Below are 24269 nucleotides of genomic sequence, written 5' to 3'. Positions count from 1 at the left end.
CCCAACTTTTCATACCATGGAACCACTTAGTTGCATAGAAAAATAAGTGTGTTGATAGAGATTCAAATCTAAAAACTGCATTCTTAGCCTTCTTCAACTTCGCAATGTTGTCCAACAACTACACTGACAATCTCACATATATTTACTTTCCTTTTCTCAATTGACATTATATAAGCTTCATGCATGAATCCTATTGGCATAGAGTTCACTCTAGAACTATGATTCAACTTATATCCTATATTTTTTCTCAATGCTTTGACTCCTTTGTCTCGAATCATGTCAACTTTCATATTCCTTCCAAGAAACTTAGTATACAAGTTTGTCTCTTTCTCACATTCTTGTCATTAATTGGAATACAACCTTAATTGCTTAAACATGTGACTTTATGGATTAGGTCATTATAATTTACAATAGGTACATCACCTACCCAGAATATTTCTTCATGAACTTGACTTAAGATAATTTTCGTGCACTCATGATTATCAAATTCTGTGTAGAACATATACTTAATCAAATTCAACTCATTTAGGTATGTGTATTTTGATAATGGAATTAGGTCTCCATTAGACATAGGGGTATGTGCAGGATCATGGTGTGCCAAAAAGTGGTGATGTGAAAAAAAAAGAGTTTGAAGACGCCTAAAAGCGCTTCAAAATCCGTTCTGACATTTTTTTACCTATCCAGGAACCAAACCTGGAAGGTTAAGCCGAGCCTTATCAGATATCCGATATCATATCGGATATCCGATTTTAAATCCAATATCCGACTAATAATTAAAATCATATAATAGTATGATATATTATTTAATATTATTATTATTGATATAAAATAATAATAATAATATTAAATAATATATCATACTATTATATTATAATAATAATAATATTATTATAATAATTATTATACTATAATATAATAATATTATTATAATAATTATTATACTATAATATAATAATATTATTATAATTATTATTATACTATAATATAATAATATTATTATAATTATTATTATACTATAATATAATAATATTATTATTATAATAATTATTATACTATAATATAATAATATTATTATAATTATTATTATACTATAATATAATAATAATATTATTATAATAATTATTATACTATAATATAATAATAATAATATTATTATATTATAATCGTATAATATTATACTATAATAATAATATTATAATAACATATTATATTATAATAATATAATATAATATTTCATATATTATAATATATAGTAATGTAATATAATATATATATATATAATATAATATAATAATAAAAAGTAATATCTTATAATATAATATATAATAAAAAAGTATAATATATTATAAATTATAATAATATAGAATAATAATAATATTTTATATTATAATATATAGTAAATTAATATAATAAATATAAAATATAATATAAAAATATATAAAATGTAATATATATGTTATATTATATATATTATAATATCGGATATCCGATACCTGTGCATGGATTAAATACAAAATCACAGACCTGTGACCCTTATTTTCACGCGAATTTGGGCCAGTCAGATCGGATATCAGATAATAAATCGGATATCAGATAGCAAATCAGATATCAGATATCAGGTATGTTCGCCCCCCCTGACTCATTTTTAACCTAAATTTAATAGATTTTAACAAGATTTTGTTTGTTTTAGTTGAATCTAGGGTTTTTTTGAAAAAAATGGTTAAAATTTAGATTTTTTTAAAAATATATATTACATTTTGCAATTCAATATGAATGGCTGATCAAAATGATGACACTGAGGCAGGGAATAATATTCCTCGCAACCCACCACCAAACGATCTTGTATCCCCACAAAATCGTCCACCAAATGATCCTCTACCTCCTCAAAACCCTCCTTGAATCGAGGATTTGATAAATGAAAATCTCACTGAGTTGAGAGGTTTTCATAGAACATACAATAATGTACCTGCACTGGCTCCTATGTTATCCACGTTAAACACCATAGTGGATAACATTGAAACTCTTACAAACCAACAAAATGCCGCTCTTCGTTGGCGTGATGAAATGCACCAGATGTTTGATGATGGTTTGGATTATGATGAGTTGGCGGCCCTCAACATAACCAAAGACGATTTGGCAAGCCTTTTTGCTAACCCAAAAACGGGTATACCAGTTGACCCAAAAAAAACCAAACTATCGATTAAATGGTGCACAAATGACACCATACGTGCAAATTTTTGGGACCGTTGGTGGATGGTCTTTGATATCCCTCCACATGGCAATTTAGACATACCATTTTATTTCCTTAAAAAATTATATGTAGAATTTGTGTTGAAACTTAAAGTGAACTATTGGAGCATGAAGCCCAACATGGGCTTAGGACTAGGAGCTCCTCAGGATAGACCCTCTTCCCAGCGGAAGAAACTTGGCACTTTTGTTCCCCCCCTGATATCTCCCCCCCTCCTCGAGTGCAGCATCCAGATATTATGGCAGAGGCTTAGCTCTCAGACCATCAGAGCCATTCATAGGCTGAGTAGCCTAATGATATCTCAAGCTAGGTCAGTCTTGCCTCCTCGTGTTGATGATGTTGGTGCCAGTTCATCATCGGCTAGCTCATCACACGTTTGTGTGCCTCACACTTGCATTACATGCAAGAATATTTGCCTGGGTCCCATAGGTGATCTTCCTGAGTATCATTTTGTATTAGACGAGGATACACCAGACACACGTGCAGAGGCTACAGACCCTGATGCGAGAGAGGAGGGGAATGTAGAGGCATGGACTCCTTCGGTGTTGGTACGTGTATACATTTTTTTGTTATGACATATGTGATTTAAAGTTAATTTTTATAATAGAGTAATTTTAATTTTTAAGCCATACTGACTTTTACATGTATGTGGTCTTCATTCATGTTTAGTTGATGACCGAGGAGGAGCTCAGACAGATAGATGATGCTACACTCTCAGCCATTTCATTTGGCCTTGAGACATCTACGGTACATTATGTTGTGTTTGAATTTCTTTTTTCTATTTGATATTGTAGCATATATGGTTGCTAATCTTTCTTTTATCTTGCAGATACCACCTGCCCCGAGGGGACAAAGTGCGGGGGGTGAGCCAGCATGCATTGACAAAGGAAAGGTAATTAGATGTTTTCTAATTGATTAAATATTGATGCATTCTTGTAAAATGTTTGTGGTAATCTCATTTAATTACATTATTTATTGTATATAGGGTGTGGCTACTGGCGATGAGCCTGTACAGATTCGGCGTCCTAGATCATCAGGGATTTTCATTCGCACAGAGAGCCCCATTGTAGGTATAAGTATCATTTATTTTTTATTTTTTTAATTGATGCAGAGGAAAGTATGATTGTTGTTCTATACAATTTCTATGATTTTTTCTGTACCAATAATGATTCATGTCTTGCATATGTTCATTACAACTTAAATAGGCTTATATGCACCTGTCCAACCGACCAAGTTGGTTACAAAGGTTTATTTAATCAAACAAATACCAAATTACTACTTTCCCTCCAAAACTAATATGACCGTTTGAATTTGAAATTCAAATTTCAAACTATAGTTTTTATGCATTCCCTAACTTTCTAAACTATTCCATTGACTCAAAATTGGTCATATGGATTTATTAAATGCAACTAAGTAAATTTCCAGAAAATTGAAGTTTTTATTATTTTTTCTCCAAACCACCGTACACTCTGATCTCCCCCTTTCAACTGAGATCACATATGACATATATAAAGGTCTACATGACCGTTGGAACAACCATATAGGCGTTCCCAACCATAAAACAAACAAACAACCACTTTTTGCTAATACTGTTTAGACTCTAAATACCCTATTCTAAGGCCTTTTGGTCCCATGGAGTCACTTGGTTTATAACCACACCAAAATGCTTGTGGGCCTTACATGTGCCTTTATTACAAAACATAGAGCAACTTGTAAAATATGGACCAAACCTTTATTCCAACTTCCTAATCTACTTGAATCCTCGCTTTCATGGAGTGGCAAGGTGTCCGGCAACAGAGATACTTGTTCCCCCCTGCCACATAGGTTAGGTGCCCTGCACCACCTTTCCTCTCTCTCATTCTGAACACTAGTCCACCAAGTGAGTGATGTTCCTCTCAGTCTTGTTGTTGCTACTTTTACCTTCTTATCTGCCTCTATGTCTTCAAGATCAAAGTAGTTCTCAAGGGCCTCTATCCACCCTAGCACTTCTTCACTATCCATTTTACCCTGGTATATTGGAAAATCAATATGGTTCTTCCCACCATTACCTTGTACTGCCTTAACGATTCTCATAAATCTCCTTTCTTCAGGATCATCTGTTGTCTCATGCTCTTGCCTTGCATTACCAACCTCTTCTTCTTCATGGTTCTCTCCATGATTTCTTCCTCTAACCTCTTCTCCTCTAGGTTCTTGCCTTTCCTTTTCTAAGGATTCTATCCTTGCAATAAGCTTCAGCCTCTCTCTTCTCATCTGTCTTTCTTCCCTCACTCTAGATGCTTCAAGTTCTCTCCTCTCTCTTTTCTCTTTTGCCAACTCTTCTCTCAATTCTTCAAGTTCTCTAGCCATTTTATTTTTAGGAGGCATTTTCACAACAAGTTTTCTTCCTTCCCAAGGGCCAACTCACTGATTCTCTTTCTTTCCTCACCAAGAAATCTCTGGACACCACTTATGTACCTTTCAACTCTGGGACACACAAGGAGGAATTAGACACACCAAGGCTTCAACAAAGGGACCAACACACTAAGGATTTTCAAGATTATAGGTCTTGGTCACACTCCTAAACACCCAAACTTCAAAACCCTCCTTAAAATGGCTTAAAAACCAGGGCCTGCTTGTTCAAACCCCAAAACTCAATTCTAGAACGTTTTGACTTGTCTAATGACAAGATATGATCATGACAACCTACATGAACCTATCAAATGACACATCTACCATATGAAATCCTAAAATCCTATCTCATGCCCAATTACAACTTTCTTCCACATATGAGTCCAACATTATAACTTTGTATGCTTCCATGAGCCATAATTGGTGCAAGGATTGCCTAATTGACTTCAAGAGATGTTCCATGACCTCTGTAATGCCTTGGATCTTCAATGTTCCCCTGATGAGCATGGGATGCTCTTGCATCACTTATCTTCATAAATAAATTCAAAACTAATTTTCGTGATATTAACAACTACTATTTTGTATCTCATAGGAGACTCCTAGTGCACATGAGGTTCGACGAGACAGTTATGTAGATTTGATGACGCGGCCACTCACTCCTGAGGAGGAGCCTACAATAGTAAGTTGTAGTTTGAATTCATGATTAAATATGTTATAAATTTAGCATGCTATGAATTATAATGTTATAGTTTAAATTGTAGATTCATCTGACAAAGGTATTTGAACATATACAACCCACAATCATAGAGGTACCAGCATTGTCGAGGGCATACGAGAGGACTCCTGACCGGTGCAGGAGGTCGACGAGAGAGGTATTTATTATGAAATTTTGATAGTATTAATCTCCAATACGGAAAAGATCATTATGCATTTGAGTAATTCAATGTTAGATACGTAGAATCATATAAATTTAGTAGTCTAACTTTGGGTTTTCCTTTTTTGTTTATGTAGGAGGCATCCGATCCACCTAGTGCAGCGAAGAGGTTGCATTTTGATCATCCACCAGCACCCTAGGATAGTATAGTTTTCGTAGGATGCATCATGAGACATTTTGAGATGGCATATGCCACATTGTATATAGAAACATTGATATTATACACATTCTGATGGCAGGATCAGCCACATTTTGTATATGGATCTATGTATTTTGATATATATATATTTGAGTACTTTGTCTATGGATACATGATCTTTGATATATATTTGTGTAAAATTTTGTCTATGGATACATGTATTTTGATATATATTTTTATCATTTACGTGCACAATGATATACATATTAATTTAGTATCTAGTATTGTTCAATTTATCGTGGATCATGTGTCATGCCCTAAATTTTACTAGTAAAAACACAACAATTTTTTTTTTTTTTTTTTTTAAGCTTATGAAGTCGCATAAGAAATTACATATTGTAAAACAAGGTTATCATTGAATAGGAGTTCAAGACTCATGTGAATAGTGTGAAGGTGTTAACATTTTAGTCACAGGTGGTTTTCAAATAGATTGGATGACAGTCTAGTCCAAGTTAGCGTCACGAGTCAAACGAGCAAGTTCAAGATACAACACTCATAAATTAGTGAGGTAATTCATATCCTAACAAGCCTCTGATACTAATATTCTATTAGGGTCTGTCAGTTGTATCATATGGACTAGGTCGTGATTCTAGCATGTAAGGGAAGGGGATTAGAATTACTTATTATCCTCATTACCAATATACACACATTCATTAATCATTACAATATATATTAATGTGACAATTAGTATATTACTATATCCTCATTATCTATCAACATTGCTTCCTCACCAAATTATTGAGTGCACAACAAGATTGTAAGCAATCTACTAAGTTTTAAATTTATACAATCAATGGTATCACATAACATCTATGGATTGTTATTATCAACTAGTCATTTACAATACCACAAGGAGAAAACTTTCTTTCACATTTTCAAATGATAACAATGATGTCAAAGCAAATCTGTGACTCGTACCAATGCTTTCATAACAATATAAACTCCAAATGAAACATGCATATACAACCTTATCAATATTTTCTTCTAAACTTCATAACAATATAAACTCCAAATGAATCATAAGGAACATGGACATTGAAAGATATGGACAATGAGTAGCATGAATATTGTCCAACATGATCATTGAGAACATGAACAAGCTGGTGAATCCTCCTTCACAAATGAGGGCACAATGTCAAGTTTTCTCATCCAACATCAATCTGCAAGATGATCATTCCAAGCCATTTCCATTGCTCCCTTGGACACAAATATGCATATGCAACACAACAAAATAACAAGGACCATGGGTGCTTTCCACCCAACCATAGGCCTCAAAGAGACCACCCCCGCGCTAGGGAACAAGGCTCAAACTGGGATACACATACAATCTTTCAATGCATAAACATTACATTTCAAACTTGAACAATTTCCCCCAAAGACTATTTCACAATGGCTTCACAGATGGAACCATAAACATAGGGTGAAGGTGTGTTCTAAAATGGAGACTTGCGATACCAAACCATATTTGCAATAAACAATTTTCATGCCCTCTCGAGGCTATCATAATTCACCAAATTTCATGCCCTCTCGGGGCTATCATAAATGAACCATTTAATGCCCTCTCGGGGCCTCCACATTTCCTCCTCCAAACCCACTACCATCAGCTATAACTCCTCAAACTTCCTTTCTACACCATACTTTCCTTATCACCCCCAGCAAGATATGAAATGTTATGGCATACAATGGAGCCCATACTCCAAGGTTCTCAATACATTTTTCGAACCCAACTTAAGCCCTTCACCCTAGACTTCTCTTCCCTTCCCACAAGGGTGAGTGTAAGTCCCAATCCCATAACAATACTCAAGCACAAAACAAGAAAACAAAACCAAGTAGAAATAAAACAAGAAATTTTGGCAAACACCCCACTAGTTTGGCCAAGACCCTCTAATAAAGCCTTCCCACTAACTTATTTTAGCAAAAACACTAAGCCACTCCATCCTTACGAACTTGTCTCCTCTAACGGTTCATCTATAGCCCTCACGAGCTCTGAGTATGACCCTCGAAGGATCGACCTCAAAATGCACTTAGAGCACCTTGAAGACTCCTCAGTACGGGGTGGCCGCAAATGATGGATGGTCTTCGTGGGTAGAACAAAGGTGGGACTAGGGTTCACCCACTTATCTGGAGCTAATGGGACTGACGATTCGATGCCAAGATCAGCAGTTTCAGAGTTACGCTGTGGTGCACCTATGAACTGAGGCACACTGCGAGTTTTGGCATTGAGCTAGATCGTTGTGCTGAATCCAAACGGAATGTGATCTCTCAAAAATGAGATAGGTTATTTTAGGCCTCAGGATCATCGTCCTGTAGCATTTGACAGTTTGTCGATAGCCCTCACGAGCTCTGAGCTATGACCCTCGAAGGATCGACCTCAAAATGCACTTAGAGCACCTTGAAGACTCCTCGGTACGGGGTGGCCGCAAATGATGGATGGTCTTCGTGGCCAGAACAAGGGTGTAACTAGGGTTCAATCGCCCATCCAGAGCTAATGGCACTGACGATTCGATGCCAAGATCAACGGTCTCAAAGTTACGCTGTGGTGCACCTATGGACTGAGGCACACTGCGAGTTTTGGCATCGAGAGAGATCGCTGTGCTGAATCCAAACGAAATGTGATCTCTCAAAAATGAGATAGCTTATTTTAGGCCTCAGGATCACCGTCCTGTAGCATTTGACAGTTCATCGATAGCCCTCACGAGCTCTGAGTTATGACCCTCGAAAGATTGACCTCAAAATGCACTTAGAGCACCTTGGAGACTCCTCGGTACGGGGTGGCCGCAAATGATGGATGGTCTTCGTGGCCAGAACAAGGGTGTGACTAGGGTTCACCCGCCCATCCGTAGCTAATGGCACTGACGATTCGATGCCAAGATCAGCGGTTTCAAAGTTATGCTGTGGTGCACCTATGAACTGAGGCACACTGCGAGTTTTGGCATCGAGCGAGATCGCTGTGCTGAATCCAAACGGAATGTGATCTCTCAAAAATGAGATAGGTTATTTTAGGCCTCAGGATCATCATCCTGTAGCATTTGACAGTTCATCAATAGTCCTCACGAGCTCTGAGTTATGACCCTCGAAAGATCGACTTCCAAATGCACTTAGAGCACCTTGGAGACTCCTTGGTATGGGGTGGCCGCAAATGATGGATGATTGTTTGAAGACTACTCTATGTGTCACTATCTTTCTTGGAAAAAAAATTGCTTTTAAACATCAAGCTTGCAATATTATCAATTATTCTCAAACTTTTTCAACCAAGTCAAAATGTCAAATGCAAATATTTGTTTGCATTTTTTGCTAAGGGGAGTTTCATAAATTGACTTTGATTTTCTATGTCTCTAGTGCTTAAACATACTTAAAATGGCTCTTTGGTCTTAGAGCTATTGGTATTTTCTAACTTCATGGTCTATGATATGCATACTAAGAATTTCTTTCACTAAATGGTTTCCTTGATCTATTGACTACACTTAAATTTGTTCACTTGTCATCTCTCTTTCTATATGTTCAATAAAAAGAGCTAGAAGAGACAAATAATCTTTCTTACCTTCATCTCTCTAAGCACATGATAGAAATAAATTCTAAACTTGAGAAAAGGTTAGAGGAGAATATTGCATTCTTAAATTAGTCTCCCTTAAGACCTTTACATACACACAAGGCATTCTTAAATTAATCTCCATGGAAGAAAATTTCATAAAACTAAAGATTCCATAGTGTTGAAACATAAAATCCAAGATCTCATTTATGATGGGATTGTTGATACCTCTAATGACTCATCCACTCATAGCCTTCATATTGTCTTTCCAAGATCTTGTTCACACCCCTCATGAAAACATGTGTCAAACTTGGATAAGCCACCACATTCTGAACACTTCTCATTTAAGCAAGCATTTTTATAAAAGGAACAACCATCAACTCTACGACATAAGAGTTGATCTAACAAGTCTCTTGATGATTTTGGAAGCCCACTAGCCCCACAATCCTCCAACATTTCTTTACTATGCAAAGTAGAACAGATGGAGCATAATAGTTCATGGTGCATAGAAAACTCAACATGATATTTGCAACAACATGTATTTCGAATTTTGAGTGGCACACAATAAAATGGCTTCAAAGATTCAAAAGCCCTTTGTGATATATGAACACTTGGATGACTCTCTCTAAATTGTTTGAACAACATAGTTTGACTTACCTCCAAATAGTGTTTAGGATGTGGCGTGCGGTCTCTGATGCCAATTCTCAACTTTAAGACATCTTTAGCATTGGGTGATACTCGTGAGTTAGAGTGCCAAAATTGTATAATTTCTTCCTTCACATCGTCGGATAGCTTCTTATCAAAACGTGGAAGTCTCCCACCAAATGCCCATGTTTCATTTTGAAGAGGATCATCAATTTTCTCTCGTCGACTAAGTGCTCTTCTCAAAGTAGTACGATTTAGATTCAAATCAATACAAGTTTGTCTCATATATCTACCCTTTCTCAAATGATGACTTACCAAAGAGGTTGTAATAACCCTTCGAGCAGCTCTATTATCCTTCTCTCTGCTATTTTTCCCAACGCTATTGAGAGCACTGAAAAGATTCTTCACAATAATGGCATTTCTTTCTAACTTTTTATTGACATGAATTTTCAATTTGGAAAGCATAGGTCTCATCTTTTGCATCTTTAATAAGTGCATGAAAAGCTGACATTGCTCTACCACTGTCTTGTTGCCAAAAAACATCTGATATAGTCTTGAAGCCCATAACCGAATGGTTCTTTCTGATTTTTTTCCTTCCAAACTAGTCATAATCGTTTCATCAATTTCAATTATCCATTTTGGTGTTTTAGAACCTTCATGTCAATTATAATTAGGAGATATGTAAGGTTCTTGTGCATTAAGTTCCTGTGCATTGTCATCTTCGACATGGTCAATTATGCAATTTGGATTATGACTTGGTGGCATTTCTTCTTCAAAATTTTCAATCTCTACATTTTCAATTTCCGCATTATCATTTTCAATAGGTACATTTTCATTCCCCAACTGTACATTTTCATTATCTGACTCTATGATTTCACCTTCTATTAATTCATCGTCAACTTGATTGATATTTAGCATACCTTGTCTTTTTTTTTCGGTGTTTCATTTTGTCCTTTTCCCTATATGCTGCAATGTCTTCATTGGATATCTTCCTTTTACGTTTATTCTTTCAACGACTGCTGCTCCCCATTCAGATGACAAATTTGAACACCTAAGGTTATGTTTTTGAATTCTTTTCGATTGGTTGGGCCCCAAAACACGACTTTTACAAATCCCGTGAAAAAAGAGGTAAAAAAGTAATGTTGTCGGGTCTGTAGGGACAGTCAAATATTTGAAATTGATGCCAGTATAATCGGATATCCGATAATAGATCGGATATCCGATCCAGGATCGGATATCCGATATAGGAAAAGGACTTTTGGGGGAAAAACTTGCTAAGGTTTCCCTCCTTTGCCACAATAATATTAATATTATGAAAATATTTGGAGGCAAACGACTTTAATTTATAACAAAGTTAATAGTGTATTAGTATTAGTATAAAATATCAATAATATTAATATAAAATAGTATTAATATACCTATAGTATCAATATTATTATTATACCTATAATAGTATTAATATTATTAATATAGATATAATAGTGTAAATATATAGTGTTTATTTATATTAAGCTACAATATATAGTATTAATATATATTATTATTATAGCTATAATAGTATTATTATTATTACTATACATATAATAATATTAATATTTAGTGTTTATTTATATTATAATTATTATCCTAAAATAGTATAAATAGTATATCCTAAAATATTACGTTATATATACTAAAATATTACGTTATTATATAGATATATTAATAACATATATATTAATATAATAATATTTATAATATATATTATATTTAATAAAAATATTACGTTGTTATATATATATTATATTATTATACATATTAATATAATAATATATAATACAAAGAGGGTCGTCATTTAATGGGTCAAAGGGGGTCATAGGTCACCCTATGACCCCCTTTGACCCATATGAATGACTCGACTATGTCCCTAGGGGTCCTAGGATCCCTAGGGACATACGTCGTCGTTTAATGGATCAAAGGGGGTCATAGGTCACCCTATGACCCCCTTTGACTTATATGAACGATTCAAATATGTCCCTAGGGGTCCTAGGACCCCTAGGGACATATGTCGTCATTTAATGGGTCAAAGAGGGTCATAAGTCACCTTATGACCCCCTTTGACCCATATTACCCATTCGAATATGTCCCTTGGGGTCCAAGGACCCCTAGGGACATATGTTGTCGTTTAATGGGTCAAAGAGGGTCATAGGTCACCCTATGACCCCCTTTGACCCATAATACCTATTCGAATATGTCAATAGGGGTCCTAGGACCCCTAGAGACATATGTTGTCGTTTAATGGGTCAAAGGAGGTCATAGGTCACCCTATGACCCCCTTTGACCCATATTACCCATTCGAATATGTCCCTAGGGGTCCTAGGACCCCTAGCGACATATCTCGTCGTTTAATGAGTTAGAGAGGGTCATAGGTCACCCTATGACCCCCTTTGACCCATATTACCCATTCGAATATGTCCCTAGGGGTCCTAGGACCCCTAGAGACATATATCGTCGTTTAATGGGTCAAAGAGGGTCATAGGTCACCCTATGACCCCCTTTGACCCATATTACCCATTCGAATATGTCCCTAGGGGTCCTAGGACCTCTAGAGACATATATCGTCGTTTAATGGGTCAAGAGGGTCATAGGTCACCCTATGACCCCCTTTGACCCATATGTACGATTCGAATATGTCCCTAGGGGTCCTAGGACCCCTAGAGACATATGTCGTCATTTAAAGGGTCAAAGAGGGTCATAGGTTACCCTATGACCCCATTTGACCCATATTACCCATTCGAATATGTCCCTAGGGGTCCTAGGACCCCTAGGAACATATGTCGTCGTTTAATGCATCAAAGGGGGTCATAGGTCACCCTATGACCCCCTTTGACTCATATGAACGATTCAAATATGTCCCTAGGGGTCCTAGGACCCCTAGGGACATATGTTGTCGTTTAATGGGTCAAAGGGGGTCATAGGTCACCCTATGACCCCCTTTGACCCATATGAACGATTGAAATATGTCCCTAGGGTCTTAGGACTCCTAGGGACATATGTCGTCGTTTAATGGGTCAAAGAGGGTCATAGGTCACCCTATGACCCCATTTGACCCATATTACCCATTCGAATATGTCCCTTGGGGTCCGAGGACCCCTAGGGACATATGTCGTCGTTTAATGGGTCAAGTGACCTATGACCCCCTTTGACCCATAATACCCATTCAAATATGTCCCTAGGGGTCCTAGGACCCCTAGAGACATATGTCGTTGTTTAATGGGTCAAAGGGGGTCATAGGCCTTTGACCCATATTACCCATTCGAATATGTCCCTAGGGGTCCTAGGACCCCTAGGGACATATGTCATCGTTTAATGGGTCAAAGAGGGTCATAGGTCACCCTATGACCCCCTTTGACCCATATTACCCATTCGAATATGTCCCTAGGGGTCCTAAGAGCTCTAGAGACATATATCGTCGTTTAATGCGTCAAGAGGGTCATAGGTCACCCTATGACCCCCTTTGACCCATATGAACAATTCGAATATGTCCCTAGGGGTCCTAGGACCCCTAGAGACATATGTCATCGTTTAATGGGTCAAAGAGGGTCATAGGTTACCCTATGACCCCATTTGACCCATATTACCCATTCGAATATGTCCCTAGGGGTCCTAGGACCCTTAGGGACATATGTCGTCGTTTAATGGGTCAAAGAGGGTCATAGGTCACCCTATGACCCCCTTTGACCCATATTACCCATTCGAATATGTCCCTAGGGGTCCGAGGACCCCTAGAGACATATATCATCGTTTAATGGGTCAAGAGGGTCATAGGGTGACCTATGACCCCCTTTGACCCATATGAATGATTCGAATATGTCCCTAGGGATCCTAGGACCCCTAGAGACATATGTTGTCATTTAATGGGTCAAAGAGGGTCATAGGTTATCCTATGACCCCATTTGACCCATATTACCCATTCTAATATGTCCCTAGGGGTCCTAGGACCCCTAGGGACATATGTCGTCATTTAATGGGTCAAAGGGGGTCATAGGTCACCCTATGACCCCCTTTGACTCATATGAACAATTCAAATATGTCCCTAGGGGTCCTAGGACCCCTAGGGACATATGTCATCATTTAATGGGTCAAAGGGGGTCATATGTCACCCTATGACCCCCTTTGACCCATATGAACCATTCAAATATGTCCCTAGGGTCCTAGGACCCCTAGGGACATATGTCGTCGTTTAATGGGTCAAAGTGACCTATGACCCCCTTTGACTCATATGAATGATTCAAATATGTCCCTAGGGGTCCTAGGACCCCTAGGGACATATGTCGTTGTTTAATGGGTCAAAGGGGGTCATAGGTCACCCTATGACCCCCTTTGACCCATATGAACCATTCGAATATGTCCCTAGGGTTCTAGGACCCCTAGGGACATATGTCTTCGTTTAATGGGTCAAAGAGGGTCATAGGTCACCCTATGACCCCCTTTGACCCATATTACCCATTCGAATATGTCCCTAGGGGTCCTAGGACCCCTAGGGACATATGTCGTCGTTTAATGGGTCAAAGAGGGTCATAGGTCACCCTATAACCCCCTTTGACCCATATTACCCATTCGAATATGTCCCTAGGGGTCCTAGGACCCCTAGAGACATATATCATCGTTTAATGGGTCAAGAGGGTCATAGGTCACCCTATGACCCCCTTTGACCCATATTACCCATTCGAATATGTCCCTAGGGGTCCTAAGACCCCTAGGAACATATGTCGTCGTTTAATGGGTCAAAGGGGGTCATAGGTCACGCTACGACCCCGTTTGACTCATATGAACGATTGAAATATGTCCTTAGGGGTCCTAGGACCCCTAGGGACATATGTCATCGTTTAATGGGTCAAATGGGGTCATAGGTCACCCTATGACCCCCTTTGACCCATATGAACAATTCGAATATGTCCCTAGGGTCCTAGGACCCCTAGAGACATATGTCATCATTTAATGGGTCAAAGAGGGTCATAGGTCACCCTATGACCCCCTTTGACCCATATTACCCATTCGAATATGTCTCTTGGGGTCCAAGGACCCCTAGGGACATATGTCGTCGTTTAATGGGTCAAAGAGGGTCATAGGTCACCCTATGACCCCCTTTGACCCATAATACCCATTTGAATATGTCCCTAGGGGTCCTACGACCCCTAAAGACATATGTCATTGTTTAATGGGTCAAAGGGGGTCATAGGTCACCCTATGACCCCCTTTGACCCATATGTACGATTCGAATATGTCCCTAGGGGTCTGAGGACCCCTAGGGACATATGTCATCGTTTAATGGGTCAAAGAGGGTTATAGGTTACCATATGACCCCATTTGAACCATATTATCCATTCGAATATGTCCCTAGGGGTCCTAGGACCCCTATGGACATATGTCATCGTTTAATGGGTCAAAGGGGGTCATAGGGTGATTTGACCCATATGAACAATTCAAATATGTCTTTAGGGGTCCAAGGACCCCTAGAGAAATATGTTGTCGTTTAATGAGTCAGAGTGGGTCATAGGTCACCCTATGACCCCCTTTGACCCATATTACCCATTCGAATATGTCCCTAGGGGTCCTAGGACCCCTAGAGACATATATCGTCGTTTAATGGGTCAAAGAGGGTCATAGGTCACCCTATGACCCCCTTTGACCCATATGAATGATTGGAATATGTCCCTAGGGGTCCTAGGACCCCTAGGGACATATGTCATCGTTTAATGGGTCAAAGAGGGTCATAGGTCACCCTATGACCCCCTTTGACCCATATTACCCATTCGAATATGTCCCTAGAGGTCCTAGGACCCCTAGGGACATATTTCGTCGTTTAATGGGTCAAAGGGGGTCATAGGTCACCCTATGACCCCCTTTGACCCATATGAATGATTCGACTATGTCCCTGGGGGTCCTAGGACCCTGAGGGACATATTTCGTCATTTAATGGGTCAAAGGGGGTCATAGGTCACCCTATGACCCCCTTTGACCCATATGAACGATTCGACTATGTCCCTAGGGGTCCTAGGACCCCTAGGGACATATGTCATCGTTTAATGGGTCAAAGAGGGTCATAGGTCACCCTATGACCCCCTTTGACCCATAATACCCATTCGAATATGTCCCTAGGGGTCTTAGGACCCGTAGAGACATATGTTGTCGTTTAATGGGCCAAAGGGGGTCATAGGTCACCCTATGACCCTCTTTGACCAATATGAACGATTCGGCTATGTCCCTGGGGGTCCTAGGGACATATGTCATCATTTAATGGGTCAAAGGGACCCCCTTTGACCCATTAAAGGACGACATATGTCCCTAGGGGTCCTAGGACCCTTAGAGACATATATCGTCGTTTAATGGGTCAAAGAGGGTTATAGGTCACCCTATGACCCCCTTTGACTCTTATATATTAATAATATACATATCAATATAATTATATATATATATATATATATATATATATACATATACATATACATATTACATTATTATATTTAATGAAAATATTACGTTATTATATAAATATATTAATAACATACATATTAATATAATAATATTTATAATATATATTATATTTAATAAAAATATTACGTTGTTATATAAATATTATATTATTATACATATTAATATAATAATATATAATACATATTACATTTAATGAAAATATTACATTATTGTATATATTAATAACATACATATTAATATAATAATATATAATACATATTTTATATATATATAAATTACGTTATTATATTTAGTAAAAATAATAATAATATATATTATATTTATAGATTGTAATAAGATTAACATAAGATATTATTATATATTACTAGATTATATCTTGTATGTTTACATTACGTTATTATATATATATATAATATTAAAATATGCCTTTACATATTAATATAAGTGAAATAATTTAAAAATAAAAAATAGAACGTTTAAATCGAATTTCCCTCCAAAATTTGAAAATTTTTGAAATTTGACTATCGAGCCATATCAGATATCCGATCAGGCTTGGTATTTACCAAGCCTGCCCGGTCAACCCCAAAGACGTGTTTATAGAGAGTTTTAGTGATACTCAGACTTCGGGTAGCCGTCTGACAATGTTATTTTGATCGAAATTGAATGAAACGAAATGGGTTTTTTAATATCGCTCTCTAGATTCCATCAATATAATTTCTGTCAAATTCTGAGTTCGATAAGTATTTATTAGTTAATTATCAATGAAGATTATTGTAAAGTGCTGATTGACATACTGAATGAAAAATAGCTATAACTTTCAAACGGTATAACATTTTTTAAATCTAAAAGTTGTGTCACATTCTATACTTCGCCTAGTATAAGAAAAAAACAAAAAAAGAAAAATTTGATCAAATTTTCTATTAGTTAGGGTGGTCAGACACGAGACTTTTTTTAATCCGAAAAAGTTTTGGTAGAAAATTCATATTTAATTATTTATTTGGAATAAAAATATCAAAAAATATGCGTCACATCCGGGCATGAGTCTAGTTTTCATATCTATAATTATATTAAAAAAATATTATGATTTGATTTTGATTAAGGTGGTCAGACATACACCTACTTTTTATTTTCTCCCTAAAATTTTCTTAGTACTGCATTAAAATTCAAACTTTTGACCAATCAATTATTTTTTTCTCCTAATAAGGCCTAGTAGTTTAGAAACTACATTTAATTTTTTATAAATTATTTTCTTACAACTTTTTGATATAAAGTCCATAACCACTTCAAAATTATGTGTCAAGTTGACATAAACCTGATTTGCTGATTTTTCACTGCCACTTAAGGCCATAGTTTGGTACACCATGATCTTGCACATACCCATAGCTTCTAAATCCTTATGGATATCTTCATCTCCTACACTCTTAAATTTATAATGAATATAACTTCTAAATTCTTCTACATGAAGTACATTTGGCAAGATTTGAGAAAATTCTCCTAACAGATCATCTATGAGAGAAACGAACGAGAACTTCTTGAATTTATATCTAGGTATCTCACTTACATCACACACCAATTGGCTTTTCATACTGCTAATTGTGATAGTAAAAATTCTAGCTTAAAAGCTTTGTAAAATACCTTGACTATCACAATTTAGGGGTTATGCAACTTTGCACTTGAACGCTTCACTTTGCACTTGAATTTTCTATCAAATTGCTCACTATTTGCTCCAAGATCTTCACATGATCAAATGGTACTGAATATCTTACTCACAATCCTTAAATCATTTCAAATTTAACTCCAGATTAAATGCGAATTTGTTTCATCCTCAAAAGTTATCACTAATTAACAATAACCCTGTTTTCTTCTGTACAACTTCTTGTGATCATCAAAACTCTTGCGCACTTGACCATAGCTTTCTCTCTATGTCGTCTACCTTTTGCTAACCGCACAACTTCTAATTTGCACTCTATCATCAATTATGATTAACTGATGCTCTACCTCTTCTAGAAATACTTACTTTAGATAGGATGAGTCACAGATAATCTATGACTTCAATTTTCCATTAGGTGCATCAAAATACTACTTCTCCAATATATTTCACAAATGCTTACTTGAATTCATTAACATGTTCTTTGATTGCTTCCTTTTGATTTTTGTTACTACCATTATTATTTCTTCTATTATTTTTGTTATTGTTCCTTTTGTAATTAGGATTCCTATTGAAGTTTCTTTTGTCCATTCTACAAAATCTTGTCGTGTTTCCAAAGTTATTACATAACTGGCATATAGGTGTGTTCCTTCTCTGATTGGCTCCATTCTAAATTTCAAGAGCTCTTTAATTCCTTGCAATATGTCTAGGATTGTTACACTTGTAACATACAAACCATTTCCTTTCACCATTGGATTTCTCTCCATCATTAGATCTTCTTTTGATCTCCCTCTTTCATTACCTACATGTTTGGTATTCCTAAACATTCTATTATTCCCATTATTACTATCAAACTTAGGTTTCTTATGATATACTGCTTTATATCCATAACCCTGACAATTATAACAATAGAAATTAGTAATAGGTTTAAAAGACTTACCTACAATCTCTCTTCATATGACAAACTTCATTGCATGTGAAACATCTACCTCTGAATTCATGTCTAAGTTCCTTAGATAATTCAGCTTGCGTAGGTTAACCAACTTGCTTCATTCTCTTTGGTTCATCGTGTTTTGCAGACAAATCGACTAATTCAATCTCTTTAGATACTTTAGTAGTTGTTCTTGATTAAATCTTACTCAGGTCAGATTCTTTAGGGGACTCAACAACTTGATCTAGTTCTTTTCTAATTTCAACTTTCTTGGTCGATTTCTCTCCAATAAATATCCAAGGCCTATCTTATCATAAGGGGGCCTCTAGTAAAATGTTTTCTCACTACTGGAATAAAGCTTCTCCAACTGTTGTTTAGCTTGTGTCAATTCTCCTTTCACAATCGTGTTGTAATTTTCTAACACAACATGTTCTATCTTGATAGAGTCTAATTCAAATGTTACTTGACTTAACTGGGATCTAAGGTCCGCATTCTCAGATTTTAGATCAAATTTGGTTTTTTTATCATCCTTCTTAAGACTTAACTTAGGTTCAACGATTTTCAACTCATGCTTCAATATCTCATTTTATTTCTTGAGAATTCCTACTTCATCATTGTCACTAATCTACTCATTTGATTCCTTTTCCAATTTTAGATCATTAATCTTGTCTTTTAGTTTTCCAATGTAAACTTTTACATCCTCATACCTATCTTTCAAGTAATTTCTTTCTTTAGTAAGAAGATCAATTTTCTCAAGAGCTTCTTCAATATTTCTCTTCAACTGTTCCAAATTGTAGGGTCTTACTCAAGATGTTAAGCCTGTTTAGAGTACTATTCTCTAATACCAATTGTTGGAAATAGATAATACTACGAGGGGAGGGTGAATCAGTATTCTACAAACTTTTTCCCACAATTGAATATTGAAAGAAACGATAAGATTGAGCAAGGAACGAGAAACAATCCAAGTAAGTTAAGTGTGAAACAATGTTACCATGAGATAAGAAAAATCCAAGAGCATACACCAAGATAGTTCAACAATGGAGACAAGGATTTATAAGGGGAAAGCAAAGAAAACCCCTTGTGAGTATTATGAATGAAGGCAAATGCCTAGAGAAGAGAGAGAGAGAGTGTTGGAGCAAAATAGCTCAATACAATAACATCAAAGTGATGTGTAAAGAAGAAAGGAGGAGGAGCATCTCTTTTTAAGAGATGAGAAAGGAGTTGCATGTGTTCACATGTGTAACTCCCATTTCTATGAATGCCACATTCATAATAGGTGTGTGCAAAGTGTCACAATCCTCTTAAGGAGGATAAACTAAATTCCTTAATAAAGGAATTATACTAATGAGTTGTCCTCACATGTGGAATAAAGGACAAATAATGACATGTCCTCCACATGTGTACAATAGGACAAAATACATTTAGGGATCCTTTGAATATCCCAATTAAATACATCCAAGGGAAGATTAATGTTTCTAATACCCCCCCTTAATCTTTACTTGGGGAGTTTACATCAAAGGGTTGTAAACCCATATTTTTACAATGAAATTGAAATCTCTCTTTAGAGAGTGGTTTTGTCAAAATATCTGCCACTTGATGTTCATCTTTACAATAAAGAAGAGTAACTTGCTTGTCTTCAACTTGTTCTCAAATGAAGTGATGTTGAAGTGAAATATGTTTGGTCCTTGCATGAAAAATTGGATTCTTTGCCAAGGCAATAGCACTTTGATTATCACAATGTAGTGGGGTAGGTTCTTGTTGAGGTAGACCCAAATCTTCAAGAAGTCTTCTAAGCCATAAAGCTTCTTTAGCTGCATTGGTACACCATTTGTATTTAGCTTTAGTTGAGAAAAGGGAAATAGAGTGTTCTTTTTTACTTTTCCAAAAAATTGCACCTGAACCAACAAAGAAACAATAGCCACAAGTGGATTTCCCATCATTGGGATCTCCACCTAGATCGAAATCAGTATAGCCATGTAAAGTAAATTTAGAATTAGCATCATAGAATAATCCCATATTAATAGTTCCTTTAATGTAGCGTAAGATTCTTTTAGCAACTTTAAAGTGAGTTTGTTGAGGTTTAGACATAAATCTAGAAACTAAACCAACACTATAAGCAATATCAGGTCTAGTAAGAGTTAAATAATTTAAACTTCCTACCAATTGCCTATACAAAGTTTCATCAACAAAAGGAGTATTCATATCAGCCATTTATTTAGTTCCTAATTCACATGGAATTGAAACATGGTTAGAATCATTCATCTTAAATTTTTCTAAAAGATCATGAGCATACTTGCTTTGAGAAAGAAAGATACCCTTAGGAGTTTGGAAAATTTGCATACCTAAGAAGTAATGTAAAATACCTAAATCAGTCATCTGAAATTTCTGTTTAAGTTGAAACTTAATATCAAAAATCAAAGCATCTAAATTAGAAGTGAGAATTAGATCATCCACATAAACAATAACAATGATAATATCATCTTCAGTATGTTTAATATACAAATTAGGATCATTCTTACTTCTAGAAAAGCCTTGAGAAATAAAGAAAGAATTAATTTTAGAATACCATTCTCTAGGTGATTGTTTAAGACCATAAATAGATTTTTTCAATTTGCAAACCAGATCTTCACTACCTTTCTTAACAAATCTAGGAGGTTGAGCCATATAGATTTCTTCATGTAAATCACCATTTAAGAAGGCACTTTTAACATCCATTTGATGAATAGGCTAATTAATTTTAGATGCTAAAGCAAGAACTAATTTAATAGTAGGCATTTTAGCAACAGGAGCAAAGGTTTCATTATAGTCTAATCCTTCAATTTGAGAAAAGCCTCTAGCAACTAATCTAGCCTTAAATTTACTAATTTCATTATTAGCATTCAATTTTGTTTTGTATAACCATTTACATGAAACTGTATTCTTGCCATGAGGTAACCTGACTAAGTCCCGAGTTTGATTAGCAATTAAAGAGTCATATTCCTCTTGCATGGCCTTTTGCCAATGAGGTTAAGAGTTAGCTTGATCAAAAGACTTAGTATCATTAGAATTCATAATAGTAGTCATCAAAGCATAATTACAATAATTAATCCTTCTATGTTTAATTCCACCAAATCTAGAAATGTAGTCATCTCTTTCATTGATTAAGTTTTGAGCCCATTTAGGTTTACGTTTAGTTGCAATGGAATCATCACTAGAGGAAGAATCATTATCAATAAAAGCATCATTAGTAGCTACTTGAATATCATTACTTGTAGAAGCAGAAATAATAGGTGGTGCTTGAGTTGTAGGGTTAAGAGGAGGAGTAGGGTTAAGAGAAGGAGGTTGGTCCTGCACCAACACAATTTTAGTGCCACTGAATTCTACATCATGTGTAGTAGAACAATCATGGACACCATTTTCTGCAATACAAACATCGCTAGCAACTTGAACTTTGTTAGTAGTGGAATCATAAACACAATAGCCCTTAGTGTTTTCATCATAACCAACAAACATATAAGGAGAAGACTTAACATCTAATTTATGCCTTTTCTATTTAAGAGTATGAACATAAGCAATAGATCCAAAAATGTGCAAATGATGTAAATCAGGTTTCCCACTAGACCACGCCTCTTCTGGAGTAATATCCTTGAGAGCTTTGGTAGGAGTCCTATTAAGAATATAAGTTGCACAAAACATGGCTTCAGCCCAAAATTTATAATGCAGATTCTTAGCATGCAACATGCATCTAGCCATTTCAACAATGGTCTGATGCTTTCTTTTTGCCACACCATTTTGCTGTGGTGTATAAGGAATAGTAAGCTCGTGTTTAATTCCAAATGATTTCAAATAAGAATGAAAAACATTATTCACATATTCCTTTCCATTATTAGTTCTGAGAATTTTAAGTTTAAAACCAGTTCGCCTTTCAACATATAACTAAAATTCAATGAATATATCAAGAACTTGATCCTTGCTATGCAAAAAATAGATCCAAGTTCATCTAGAAAAATCATCAACAAAGGTAAGTGCATAGCGAGAACCTTGGATGGAGTTATACTCCATGGGGCCCAAAAGGTCACTATGGACAAGATGCAACTTATGAGTTGCCCGCCATGATTTACCACTTGGAAAGGGCTCCCTATGCATTTTACCACTTAGACAACCAGTACAAGCAATCTTAGAAGGAATAATGTGAGGCAAGCCATCAACCATATTGCTTTTTTGCATTAAAGTAATATAAACCGAATTTAAATGGCCAAGTCTTTCATGCCATATATTGAAATCAATAGAAGTATGTAAAGAATATCATGAACTAGCAAATTCATGGAATTTAAATAAATTGTCATTATCCATTTTAGCATGAGCAATCACTTGTTTAGTTTGAGGATCTATGACATAACATGTATCTTTATAGAATTCAACTTTATAGTCCTGACATAACTGTGAAACATAAAGAAAATTAGTTTTCAGATCAGGTACATACAATACATCATGCAATTTACCATTAGGAATAGTTACATGACCTAAACCTTCAACTTTACAAGTCTGATTATTAGCTAACTAAATAGGAATGTTAGCAATATCAGGTTGCAGAGAATCAAAAATTTCTTTATGAGAGTTACATGTTGTGATGCACCACTGTCAACAATCCACTCTAAAGGTCTACAAAGATTAAAGCTACAAGTAAAAGCATGACGAGAATTAGAACCAGTAGAGTTACCTTTTTTATGATTTGATTTTTGATTATGGTTACTATTGTTCATAGGTTTTTTATCATTTTTCTTTTTAAAACAGTTATTGACAACATGACCATCTTTGCCATGATTCCTTTGATTATTATTATTACGATTGTTATTATGATGATTGTTATGGTGATTGTTATTATTGTTATATTTCGCATGAGATTTATTGTTGAAATTATTAGAATTATTATTATAGTGTTTGTTGTTATTATTATTATTTGAACAAAAATTATTATTATTTGAATTTCGAGACATAAATGCATGTTCAGTTGATTTAAGGGTACCAAACTGAATTAGCTTAGCTTCTTCCTGTCTTAATAAAGTTTGAAAAATAACATAAGTTAACTGAGTAGTTAATGTAGGAATAGCAAGCTGAGCATGAACATTAGTTATAAATTGTTGAAACTATCTAGGAAGACACTTTTTAAGAATAATATGAATTAAACGAATGTCATCTAATTGAACACCTAAAGCAATAATTTGGCTTTTAATAGAATCAAATTTCAACAAAAATTCATCCATAGTCTTAAAATCTATATACCTGAGATC

At 35.7% G+C, this 24269-nt stretch overlaps 1 protein-coding gene across 1 annotated transcript in view; it reads left to right on the top strand.

The window, feature by feature from the left end:
• The first annotated feature begins 2872 nt into the window (after positions 1-2872).
• Positions 2873-24269, top strand: part of LOC149560449 (uncharacterized) — a 103065-nt gene continuing 81668 nt past the window's right edge. Inside the window, exons 1-3 of the mRNA XM_089827614.1 lie at positions 2873-2995; positions 3078-3140; positions 3234-3314. Coding sequence (XP_089683740.1) covers positions 2921-2995; positions 3078-3140; positions 3234-3314 — 219 coding nt within the window. The 5' untranslated portion in view covers positions 2873-2920. The remainder of the gene's footprint in view (positions 2996-3077; positions 3141-3233; positions 3315-24269) is intronic.

The sequence above is a fragment of the Cupressus sempervirens genome, chromosome 4 (genome assembly GCF_028749045.1).
Source record: "Cupressus sempervirens isolate cs-2001-9-10 chromosome 4, ASM2874904v1, whole genome shotgun sequence".
In the NCBI taxonomy this organism is placed as follows: Eukaryota; Viridiplantae; Streptophyta; class Pinopsida; order Cupressales; family Cupressaceae; genus Cupressus; species Cupressus sempervirens.
Note: the sequence above shows the minus strand (reverse complement) of the source record. Positions and strands in the feature narration are given on the sequence as shown.